Here is a 12,867-nt window from a genome sequence, read left to right as displayed (position 1 = left end):
TTTTAATTCTTTCTAATAAAAACCAAATATATTTATAGTTCAATCTGCGCTTTTCCTTTATTTTCTTTAGGGAAAACTGTCACAAACAGTTGGCTACAGACTTAAAACCGTATCGGAAAAGCTTTAAGTCATGGCCAAAGGCAAACAGACCAAGCGAAAAAATATATGTATAGTATACGTATCCATTGGCTCACAAATCATAACATTTCGGTTACGTTTGCCGCTAAATTATACCCGGCTAGCTACTGGAACATAGCTACTGGTGTGCTACACACACAGACACACAGAAACACGAAATGGCAGTAAATCAAATTTTATATTTCCCCAAAAAGAAGTTGAGAAATGGTAGGTGGAACTTAAGGGGCAGGCAGCAGGCACAGGCACACACAGTTGACTGGCAATAGTTCCTCTGCTCACTGCCCACATATGGCGTCGATAAATTAAAATTTTCGTTTTTGCCATAGATGGTTTGGGAAACGGGGGTTTGGTTGGGGGAGGCGAAGAGAGTTATGCCCCTGCATTTTGACAGCTAGCCGCCCTACCTGACAATTTATTGTATTATACGGCGGTGGAACGGGGATGGGGGAACACCCTCTGACCTGGCCAGGCCATGGTTCAGACTCCGACTCTGGTCACCATCTCTGTCCCTCTATGGGAGTCATAAAAAATATGCCATAAAGCTCCCTTTCTACCTCCCACACACACACATATTGGCGTTGGCATCAATAATTCTTTCATAAATGTCCATTTCGCCACATATAGCCGAGAATCGTTCTGGGGAAAAAAAAGGGATGAGGAAGAGGGGGCACCTGGAAATGGGTATATGGGCTATGGACTGTGGAGTATGGAACATGGAGCTTATATATAAGTGATGTTCACGTTCAGTGCTTTTGACAAGCCGAGGATGAAGATCTCGCCAACCCGACCCTCGTCCTCCGCAATACTCCTTTACAATTCTTGTTTTATTTTGTTTCATACCACATCGCAGGTGAAAGCCACCGACATCGCGCTGGCCATTATAGTTCCCTCTAGCCGCGACCATTTATCATTGGAGGCAGGTGAACCCGTGCCCATACCATCCCCCACCACCACCCACCCAAAACCCATTCGACTAGGCTGGACTTGTCACCCAGGCTCGCGGAGAAAGAAAAGGAAAATGGTTTGGGAGTGGGTGGATGAAATTTATTGGTTGGGGATTTTGTGAAAATATTTCTTCTACCGTTTGCAAATTTATTTTTCCTGCAAAATAATGGAGATGAAAAATCGCCAAAAGATACAAAAATATTACAACGCGCGCGGCAACAATAAAACCATAAAAACCGAAAACGAACGAGAAGCTCGAATAAAATATGACTGTCCTTTTTGGGTTGTTGGTGGCATGTAAATTGTTAAGGTAGCCAATTGGAAAAGAAAGCTCCCCGAAAGATAAATGAAGTTTGTATATGAATGAGTGTCCACTGTACTCGGGGTTGGGTGATCCTACTTAGTCACTGTTCCACCATCTTGGCGGCCATTAAAATCGCCGACTTGTTGGACTATACTTCGCTCGTGATAAGTGTTGACTGCATATTTAAAATGCAGACATGCTGGCTCTGTGCGAAAGCAGGTAAAATCGTAATTCACTGAAATTTACGATTGCAGCAGCAGCATGGCAGTCAGGCAAATGAAAGAAAAACAACAGAATGCTAAACACTTGGGCGGAAGAGAGTCCAAACGAATGGGAAATACAGTTTCTTTTTTAAGAAAATTAAAAAAGAAGTCTTAAAAAACACGAATTCTTAAGTCTCATGACAATGGGCTAAACAACTTAAGAAGAATCACACATCAAAAGTAAAGCATTATTATTATATGAACGCGAATTCTTAAGTCTTATGACAATGTACAGTAAAAACTGTTCAATAACCACAAATAAAATTTTAATAAAAATGTATTATTCAAAAGTAATTTATTGCCAGTCAATTTTTAAGATAGAATGTTCCGATTTGACCAACTTACAATTTAAATCCATAAACCTTAAGTCGCAGTAGTGCAGTAGTTTATGCCCACTGCCCACAGAGAGTATAAACAAAAGACACCCAAACCCAAAGTGCAGGCCACAACAATAATTTTCAAAACCAAATGACAGCCGACAAAACCATATATCATTGTGCATGGAGGCAACGCCACCGTTTTGACTGACTTTGCCACCCACGATCTGAACTTTTGTCACTTCAGAGGCGTCGCTGGCTGTCTTAACCAGTGTCTGTCGTCACCTCTACCCGAATCCCCAATCCCCATACCACAATCCAAATCCAGCTCGAAAATTTTAATTTCTTCAAGACGAAACAAAAAGGAAAGAAAGAAGTCGCACGAGTTTAATAAATTGCCATGCAAGTGCTGCTTGAAATTGTCGCATGTGTCGAGGCATCGCAAGCAAATTGCGCGCACTAAATGTATGTATTTTTCCATTTCGGCGACCTCACAGGGGGACCTATCAACGTCTGATGACATTTCCATAATTAGTCGAGCGTGTCTCTGTTGGTCTGGTTTTCGGTCTTCAGTTTTCGGTTGGGTGTCTCCCTGCTCATGTTGCATGTTTGGACGCTTGTCTTGATTTGATTTGATGGCAGGAGTGAGCTGCACTTTGGAATCGACTGGGGTGGTTGGGTGTGATTGCGATGCCTTGCCACGATCACAACGATGATGATGAAGGCCTTTCATATTTATTTATTATGCACACAATTTTGCAGACATCGTTGTGCATGTCCCTGTCACGTCGTCTCCTTCAGCCATCTCTCCCATGTGCGAATTGACGCCGCATTTATGGTGTTGAAATATTAATGCCGAGAGTTGGTCATGTCATTTTGATTTATGAGTCTCGGGAACACTTTCCTATATACTCGTACTTAAACTCGCATGGGGGGTGATACGGGTCTTGGAGTTTGAGCTGCGAGCATTGAGATGTTGAAAGTACAAGTCGTAATGCCTCACATGTGGAAAAGAAGCGAGCGACAGACAACTGACATTTGATGTAAAGAATGGTTAATCCCCATTTTATATTTAGCCCTTTTTTATATATTATAAATATTAAAATATCTTATTTTATTACTTGTTATCTTAAAAATTCCCATTACTAATTCCATTAGCCATGACTAAGCAGTAAATACCATCTAACCACCAGAATAACACCAAATCAGAGCCAGAAATCGATGTTGGCCAAGTTGATGGCTGACAACCGCTACACGAGAGGAACAAGGCGAAAACAGCTAACCGTTCTGGCCAGCAAACAAACCAGAAGCTCGAATGCAGATACCAGAGGAGCAACAACAGCTACTTGTTTGCCGAACCCAAGGAGATGGGAGCTGGGGATCCCCGGGTTGAGGTCGCAAAGCCAACGGCAACTGCATTTTTTCTTTCACTCTTTGGGGTTTTTTTTTACTCCGGGAGCAAGAAGAAAATGCGTGGACATTAAATATGCATGAGCGAGAACATTACATATAAATAAATTTAGCAAACAGTTTGTATGCAATGCGCTTGCAAATGCATTTTATCGACGATGATGGTAATGATGATGCCCCTTTTGAAGGTGTTGAGGTTGCAGCCACGGTCCTCACGCAACGTCTGGGACCGGGACTTCGACTGGGACTTGGGGACCGCCGTGAATCCGATGCATTTGACAGGCCTTCTGGGAGCCCCTGCACTGGCAGAAAATTAACCCATAAAAATACATAATAATTTTATAATAATTTTATTTTAAAATTCTTTATTTTTGAACATTTTAAATAATAATAATTTAATAATACAGGATTATACTACCGATTTTTAATGAACAATAACTATTTTTGTATAAAAACTAGTTAATTTAATATTTATTGATCTATTTTAACAATAATTAAGGATATATTCAACTTGGGAAATAGAAATCGAAAAATGTTTTCTTCATTTAAAAACCTATTTTTGACTTATCTTATTATAATATTTTACAGAAGTGTATAAATTATATTTATTACCGTGTAGAATGGCTGGGGAGCCACAAAGCACGAAATACTTTATATCTGGCGGTCTGACATCGATGGCCAATTGCCATCCCATCCCAGCAGAACCCATTGTGGCGGTCAACATCGTTGGCCATTTTAAATATGAGCACTGCTGCTGTTGTTCAATCTTGTCGGGAATTCTCGCTGGCAGCTTGACACTCCACGTACTCCGTTGCAGATCCTACTCCGGCCACCTTCCTGCCCCATCCTGGGACACCATATACCACACCATCGCGACTTCTGTCAGCGGCTGCTGTCGTGTTGCATGTTAATTTCTGTCCGCGTTCAACGCGAGAATATATGCCACGATTTTATGGCCCCCACTTAGCACGCGCGATTGTCAAAAGAAATTCAAATATTATTTCTCGATCGTGCGGTATTTTAAAATTGTAATTGTCAGTCAATCAACTCAAATTATTCTCTAATTAATTTTGTATTGCATTCAGAAAGCTTTGATTGACGAGAAAACATTACTTGTTTTTTGAATGCAAATGCTTTCATTAAATTGTGCAAATGCAAATTTCGATCATTAAGGGGTGCTAAAGGAGAATCTGCCGACCGAATTTGCCAAGTGCAAATATTTTAAAATTAAAATACATATAAAAAGAGAATTTAGAGTGATTTCCCCTTAAGTAATTAGGTAACTGTTATAAGATTATAATTCATATATTTAAGTATTATCGGATATCAAAAGCCAAGCCCATTTATAAACGGCTAAAGACTAGGTCAGAACAAGCACAAGGTTATTATCGATCGATAAATGCACCTTTGCTATTTCTCTTTTTTTTTTGCACGACTATCATTATTGATAGATAGTTACAAAGTTGGTCGCACTTGTTAACGATCGTATGTCATCTACCCAGATCACTGGCGGATATATATGGGTACATAAACGTGCATATATGAGACATGTTATACGACAGACTCTCAACCTTTTAATAATGTGTCGCCACATATTCATATGTAGATAATTTCCTCACCGTCCGATACTCGACTGGACTATAAATTATGGGGCTATGGCAGCTTGACTGCTGTTGATTTTTATCAACGTCATCAGCTTAATTGCCTCACTGTGCGAAGTGGCCTGTTACGAGCCGAGTTCACTTGACTTGGCCGCGTTGCCTCTGCGAATTTATCTTTAAAATACCCACTGCACGTTGGTGATTTGCTGGAGGAGACGAGAATGGGAGAGAGATTGAGAGCGCTGTGTGTAGTACCTGCAATTACTAATGAAATATGGCTGTCAGTAATTATTTGTTATAAATTTGCATAGAAATTGCAATTTGCGCACCGCACTCCTCCAACGACGAATCACAATTCTCTCGCCCAAGTTGGCGGCATTATTAATGACAATGTAAGCCCATGATAAATATCGTTGACACAGTCATTTTAAGCCATATACTTATGCACTTGTTTATACGGCCTGACATCGCATCCAACTAACGACTAGTTGAATGTTAATTCCCATATTCCGCCCTGTGTGCCGGTCATAAATGTCATGGCAATGACTTAGGATTGGCCGCTTAATAAATTACGTATACTCCCAGTTGCTCTGGATGTTGGCTACTGTCGTTGGCTACTAAAAAGTATAAACATTGTTAAAAAACTTGAGGCTTACATTTTTATACCCGTTAATCGTAGAGAAAAGGGGTATATTGTATTTGTAATGCAATTTTATTATGTTTAATAATACCTACCGACATATATAAACATTTTAAAATAGATCCATTCATTAAAAAGTTATACAAAGTTCATTTTGTACAGAAATAATCAATCACAAAAACCGAAAAAAATAGACCTCAATTAAGAAATACAATTATTTCATTAATATTATTTAAATTTCTTAAGAACAGTCATAAACATATTCTTAGCCACTCGACAAAATAGTAACAAAAGTTTTTACACCAAATCAAAACATTTATTACCAAACAAATGTGTTAAAGCAATATAGGTCTACATTAAATATATTTTACATAAATGTATGTATATTTGTATATGGGAAAATGTGCAGATGCGATGGAAAATTACGCTTTTAATTAGGATAATCATGGACGAAAATCTGTGGCAACTAATGTGAACAACAATTTACATTAAACGTGGGCTATTTGTAAACAATTTGTTGCGGTTGTGCTTGGGGATAGAATCGCTTACTAAATTATACATTTAATTATTTTCCATGATTTTAGTTGCTAGAAAATTTTATCGTAGCTAATGTGCCAAGGGTTCCCGAAGGGACAATGAATTAAATGTCTTGTTTGGGCAGTTTTCATAATTGAAATTTTGTTTAATCGAGACCAAGTTATAATATATTCGATTAGCATTTTCGTGTGTATATCAAGCATAATTTGAATGCATTTGGCAAAGTAGAATGGGAATGAAAACTTGTAATTTTGCAATTTTGGCAACTGACACACGCACTGGCCATTTAGCCTTGGGTCGGCTAATCGTCTGGAGTAATTCCACAACAAAAACTTCAACTCAACATGCATAATTTAGGTAACAAATGATAACTCGAAGAAATGTGAAGCCATGCATAAATTTGCCCAGCTCGCAAGTGCCACAGACTGCAACTGGAACTGCACACACAGAAGACAGGTAGACATCAAGCAGACAGACTCCAGGCCAACACAACCCAACCAACAACTCAGAGGATTTGCAGGCGAAACTGCTTTTGATTTATTACAGAAAACGGACCGAAGGTGCAGCAGAAGTGGAGGAGCCTTTCCTGGCTTTCCAGCCAACTCAACTCAACTCATCAGCAGCTGCAGTCAGCTTTGTCTCTGGCCCATAATTTATAAACAAATGCGAATCGGCCAAGTTGGGAGTCGGTAGTTGAAGGACTGTTTGCCACAAGGGAATAACAGTCGTCCATATGTGGATGTGGACGGGGAGGAATAAGGCGGAACTGGGAGGTTATGAATGTTCGTAGTTATGCCCTCGATGGCAGGCAGCCCGAATTGATGAGATCATAACGTGTCTTATGATGCCATATATAATTTCCAGCTTTCGCCATTCAACTGACAAAAGTGGAATTGAAAAAGTCAAGGCATTAACATGTGTATATCCTGCAAATTATAGATTGATTGAAGAAAATATAGGAAAAATATCTTCTGATTCTGATAGAACTCCCAATTTAATACAAAATGTCACCAATTTCCCATATCTACATAACTAGCCGAAATAAAGCCATCACAAATGAAATTCTATTGCCAAATTTCAATAGAAAATTCCAATGCTAGAATTTTCAGAGCTTTGTTTGCAATCTATTTTCTTGTATTATTTTTTTCATTCCCATGACCATTGTAAATTTTTAATAAATATCTCTGTTTGGAAAAAAGTATTTGGCAAATTTACAACTCTTCAACAGTTTTATATTGGGACCTTCAAAGGGTAATTCCGGCTATTTTTCAGACCACCCACAAAACCATGCGTCAATTATTCAAATAGAATTGCTAAAATATGTAGACTGTCGTGACGTTTCGAAGCACTCGCCAATTTAATTACAGTTCCATCAAATGCACACACTCAAGGCAAAAGCAAAAAATATTATTTAAAATGCAGACAGGCCATTGAGTATTTTTGTGTCGTTTTTGGAAGCGCCTGTGCCATGTTATTTTGTGAGCATGGCCTTTATGTGGGAACACATTAAAATATGAATAATTTAAACTGAATTACTCGAGAGCTCTTGAACTGTCTCTGCGTTTGTGGATTTCGAAAAACAAATAAATAGAATAGAATTGAATTATTTTGTCATATTCGGTGATAACTTATTGATTTTGAGCTACAAACCTGTCCCATTTTTTTTTTGTTTACGTAAACGTAAGCTTAGTAATTTGTGTACAGTTTAGCTTCGTGATTCAATAAGTACCGCTCATTAAGTCCATTTATCAATTCAGTTAAGGGCATGTTAAGCCCACCGCTTACCAGTAATAATTATCTTTATAAGCCTAATGACTAATAACCATATTCGAGCCGCGCAAAAAAACAGAATTTGACGCCCCAATGCGAATGCGATTTGCACGCAAATAAAAAAGCAGCACTCTTACGAATGACGCCCACTGTACAATACTTATCTACATAATAATTTAGTGTAGTTTTAAAAGGCCTTTAGCCAATTGATCTGATACCGAAATCTTGTTGTTAAACAGTAGGCACTGGCACTCTCTCTCCCCGGCGAACGAACAAGGCGTTGTTCCCTTTCGGCTGCTCACAAAACAAACAATAAAATTAAATAATTACAAGTCGTGAGTGAATTTCACGCGAAACCAAATGCTGATGCACACACTCTGATAATGCGCCAAAAAAAGGAAGGCATAAAACTGCAGAAACCCAAACCCAAACCCACACAGAGATGGCTGAATATTCGAAAAATGCGCATCGGATGCCTCTTGACCAATGGACATTGCAAAAGGCCCGCTTTCCGTTTTATATCGATGACAATGTCCCCAAATAAGTGCCAACAACTGAGCCAGATATTCAAGAGGTGGAGTGTGTGCATCGCTACGCAGACAAAATCAAACCACGCACGAATGCCGCCAGACGATACCAATGCCCAGTCAAGAGTCCAACAGTCCGGCATAAAAGGAGAGTATCCCACTAAATTCCAGGAACATGTTTAAACGATGTCGAGCATTCGGAAAAAAGAGTAATGTTCGCCGGTATACCGACCATGGGTGACAATCTTTTTAGCATAAAATCAAAGTAAGTACTCGATGATACTTCCAAAATCGGCGACTCGCGGCGGAGATGATTTGATAAGTTGGAACAGCTAAACAAATGCAAAGATTCCTTCTTGTTCCCAGGGGGATGGAGAAGGATGACCGAAAAGGTAAACAATTTAGTGTTAACAGAAAGCAATAAATAGCGATTTAATAAAAAACTGGTGATAAGAAATATACATACTGATTGGAAAATAAAAAGTACTTTAGGTAACAAATATTATAAAACTCGCGAGTAATATCAAATTAAAATTAAAAATATAACTTTTAATTATAATTAAGGATAATTATCGTTAAAATAATAAATAATATAATATGAAATAATATGATTCTTATTTTTAAGTTAAAATTGAATATTTATGATTATATTTAAAGTTGAACTGTTTTTTATTAAGAATGGTCAGTAAACGATGCACTTTTCATGGTGCAAAAATCTAAAATAAAGTTAAAATTTAAAGTTAAGGCCACACCATTGCATAATGCAAATGAAGCATTAGCAGATGGTATTTTAACAAATGTTCCCCCAACATTTATGGCGTTGTGGGTCTGTAATTAAGCTTAAGTACATGAATGCGTCGCTGGTGCGTGCGAATTGAAGTCCCCGAGCACCGAGGACCCACCGGAACCGGAGAACGCACCCACTTTTGAGGTGTTTTTTTGTGGCTGACCCACAGCTATAAAAGGACACTCCACATGGCTGGCGCAGCTTAGTCGAATTCCAGGCGTCCCGGTTTGTGGACAATGGCCGAGATCAGAGAGGACGATGAGGAGAAGAAGTCGGGCATCAGCATTCTGCCCGGCCCGGAGTTGTTAACCCTTCCCGGCTTTGATACCCGGGCCAGTATCGCCTCGGCCGCTTTGAGTGATGTTCCCAGTGATGTGATCATCAAATCTCGCATCCGATATGGCAGCACTCTGTCTGCCTGCAAGGGATTACTGCTGGAGTATGCTAAGAGTACGACCATTCACGGCATCCGCTATATCTTCGAGGTCCACAGGCCCATCTATGAAAAGTTAGTATTCTTGAGAATTTAACTCACTAAAAGCCAACGTCATAAGTCTCTTATCTTCCAGACTTTATTGGCTGTTTTTCACTTGCATTTCCGTTTACTTTGCCGTTTCCCTCATCTGGGACACCTATCTGAAATGGCAGGACTCGCCGGTCATTTTGGGTTTCGATGAGACTCTGGTGCCAGTGCATAAGATACCATTTCCCACTATTACCATTTGCCCGGAAATCAAAATGGAACGTAATATCTTTGACTACACGAACGTATCGCGATTACTTTGGGATGAGTTCAAGCAGAATGGCAATGTCAGCGACTTGGAGGATGAAGAGTTGAGTATTTGGGGTGATATTAGGGATATATTTTTTGTGAAATTTCATTTTTATAAGTTTATTTTTAGTCGTTTTTTTTCACTTACAAATCCGACTGCATATTTTTAAACTGATATTATTTTTAATTATATTATCATTATTAATTATGATTATTATTAATATAGATTTATTTGTAGTTCTAAGACACAACATACTTTTTTTTTAATTTATTAACTTTTTAAGTAAATCTAAAAATAATCTTATATTGATTAATTCGTAATTCTTAGATACCTACAATTAATCCTGTTTATTTGAGAATTAATCTCTTTTTAAATCAGTACCTCAAAGAAGGCTAGAACTAACACAATTTAATAGGGATTAAATCGTATTTCTAAGACTAAAACTTTTTCAGGATAAATACAAAATAATTTAATATTTATTAATGCGTATTTCCAAGACAAGATTGATAATTTTCCAAGTCCCACAGTTTGGCTCGAATGGCGGCTGCAATGCACATTTGCGATCCGGATGTGGTTCAGAGATTCACACCACTGCTATCGCAACTGCATCCACCGTATGTGGACGTTACCCAAACGCTGATTGACCTGAGTATCTCGAAAAACGAGACGGGACCGTTTTGCAAGTGGAACGGACGTTTCTACTTCTGCGACAAGATCTTCGACTTTGTGGCCACCGACGAGGGAATCTGCTATCAATTTAATGGTTTGCGACCCAAGGACATTTATCGGGACGAAAAGTTCATCAGCTACATTGACCCGGCTGTGGTGGACTTCAACAACTACTTCGACCAGGACCTGCCGCATTGGAACAATATAACCGGGAATTGGTCACTGGACACCGGGTTCGTGGACCAAGGCCAGAATGCGTATCCCCAAAGGACGGTGTTCTCATCGGTGAAGAATGGGTTCTTCGCCTTCCTGCAGGGTTTGCAGCACAACTTTGACTACGATTGTCGTAGTTTCAAGCAGGGCTATAAGGTGTGTAAAAAAATAGGTGTGGATCTGTTTCCAGCTAATGTGTAATTTGACAGGTCTTTCTCAACTCCCCGGAGAGTGTGCCGCTGACGTCGGGCAATTATATACTGGTGCCCCATGGCGATGAGGTCCTGGTCAGTGTGCTGCCCGCTTATGTCGTGTCCACCGACAATTTGCACGAAATTACACCAGAGAAGTAAGTTGTGAGGTGTTTAGGAATATATATAATGAATATATCTTCATTTAGACGCCAATGCCTGTTCGATGACGAGCGCTCGCTGCGATTCTTCCGCTCCTATTCCCAAAGCAATTGCCAAACCGAATGCCTGGCCAACTACACGGTTGCCAAGTGCGGCTGTGCCAAGTTCTGGATGCCGAGTAAGTGATCCTTAAATATAAACTTTTAAAGACTTGTTATTTTATATTATTGATATAGAACCTGTGGGCACTCCCGTCTGTGGACTGAGTGACATAAACTGCTACACAACTGCCCAGGATGAGCTCTACGCCCTCCTGCAGAATCAAACGATGGCAAAGAGTGTCGATGACAGTGTCGAAATATCCTGCAACTGCATGCCGGCCTGCACTTCGTTAGAATATAATTTCGAGATTTCCAGGGCCAAATACGACGTGGCCAAGACCATTCGAGCCTTCCGCGAGGAATATGAACACACAGAGTGAGTGTATAAAATTCTAGACTCTATATTCTATTGATTTTAATGGTTTTCCGACTTCCTTTGTTTATAATTAAATGAATATAATAATAAGTTGTTTAATTGATTATAAAAGTGTCTATAAAAGACCTATTAAAAAACGAATAAATCTAATTAAATTATTAGCAACATCCTTAAATTTGTATAACTTAACATTACGATCTTTCAGTGCCATTGGATCCCGACTCTCTGTTTACTTCAAGGAACATCAGTTTACGGCCATTAAACGTACGATTCTATTTGGAGTTTCCACATTGATTTCCAACTGCGGTGGCATCTGCGGCTTGTTCATGGGAATCTCGTGTCTCAGTTTCCTGGAGCTAATCTACTTCTTCTGCATGCGAATCTGCGGAAGTTGCCGCGATCGTCGAAAGCACAAGATACAACAGCAGAACTCAGTTGATCTACCTGAGGATAACTCTGAGAACTAGTTGGAGATCTTAACACAAAATACGATATTCAAAGCCCCTAACCGTTGTGTATGTAAAACGAACACATTTGAAATACATCGATTGCAGTGAAAATATTACTAAATGGTTTCACTTATAGCCTGGTTTAAAGTTGTCTTACATAGAGATATTTCGCACTCTCAATGACACATTCCGAGTGCCGGTAATAAGGGTAGCAATAAAATCATTCAACGTAGCCAGGTAATTTAATCGATTACGAATTAAAAATGCATTCGATTAGCACACGGTCAAAGCAATTGATTTGCTATAATTAATTGATTGCAAGACTCTGGCCAATCACTGAATCTAATTAAATTTCCGAAACGAGCATAAACAAATAAAATATTTAACCTGTTCCCATTGGAATTCCTTCGCTTTTCATTCTACCCTTCATCATGCCATATTTCATAAATGTCGAGACCCCGAAAAAATATATATTTAAATTTAATCTGTTCGCACCAAATGTCAGACCTAATGGATTTTGTCACTGGCCACAAATCATAAAAGAATATTAAAAACTTCAGCATTTTCAGCATTATTAATAAGGCACGACAATAAAAAATGTGTTCGCTTTTTCGCTTTGATCTTTTCGTTAGGTCGTGTGGCTGTCCAAAAAGAATGAAGGGGAGACGATGGAGATTTATCGCAGACAAATATT

General features: G+C 39.1%; 1 protein-coding gene across 1 annotated transcript; it reads left to right on the top strand.

Annotated features, from left to right (window-relative positions):
- Positions 1-9,426: 9,426 nt before the first annotated feature.
- ppk (pickpocket) lies at positions 9,427-12,308 on the top strand. The gene is made up of 7 exons (XM_017147329.3): positions 9,427-9,747; positions 9,809-10,072; positions 10,540-11,050; positions 11,104-11,243; positions 11,295-11,425; positions 11,484-11,724; positions 11,930-12,308. The coding sequence occupies exons 1-7, from the start codon at positions 9,476-9,478 to the stop codon at positions 12,189-12,191; spliced, it is 1,821 nt and encodes a 606-aa protein (XP_017002818.2). The 5' UTR covers positions 9,427-9,475; the 3' UTR covers positions 12,192-12,308.
- Positions 12,309-12,867: the final 559 nt, after the last annotated feature.

The sequence above is a fragment of the Drosophila takahashii genome, chromosome 2L, assembly GCF_030179915.1.
Source record: "Drosophila takahashii strain IR98-3 E-12201 chromosome 2L, DtakHiC1v2, whole genome shotgun sequence".
In the NCBI taxonomy this organism is placed as follows: domain Eukaryota; kingdom Metazoa; phylum Arthropoda; class Insecta; order Diptera; family Drosophilidae; genus Drosophila; species Drosophila takahashii.
Note: the sequence above shows the minus strand (reverse complement) of the source record. Positions and strands in the feature narration are given on the sequence as shown.

Coding starts and splice junctions, on each gene's coding strand:
- ppk (XM_017147329.3), top strand. CDS start 9,476: ATGGCCGAGATCAGAGAGGACGATGAGGAGAAGAAGTCGGGCATCAGC. Junction 10,073..10,539: donor AGCGACTTGGAGGATGAAGA/GTTGAGTATTTG, acceptor CAAGTCCCACAG/TTTGGCTCGAATGGCGGCTG. Junction 11,725..11,929: donor GAGGAATATGAACACACAGA/GTGAGTGTATAA, acceptor ACGATCTTTCAG/TGCCATTGGATCCCGACTCT.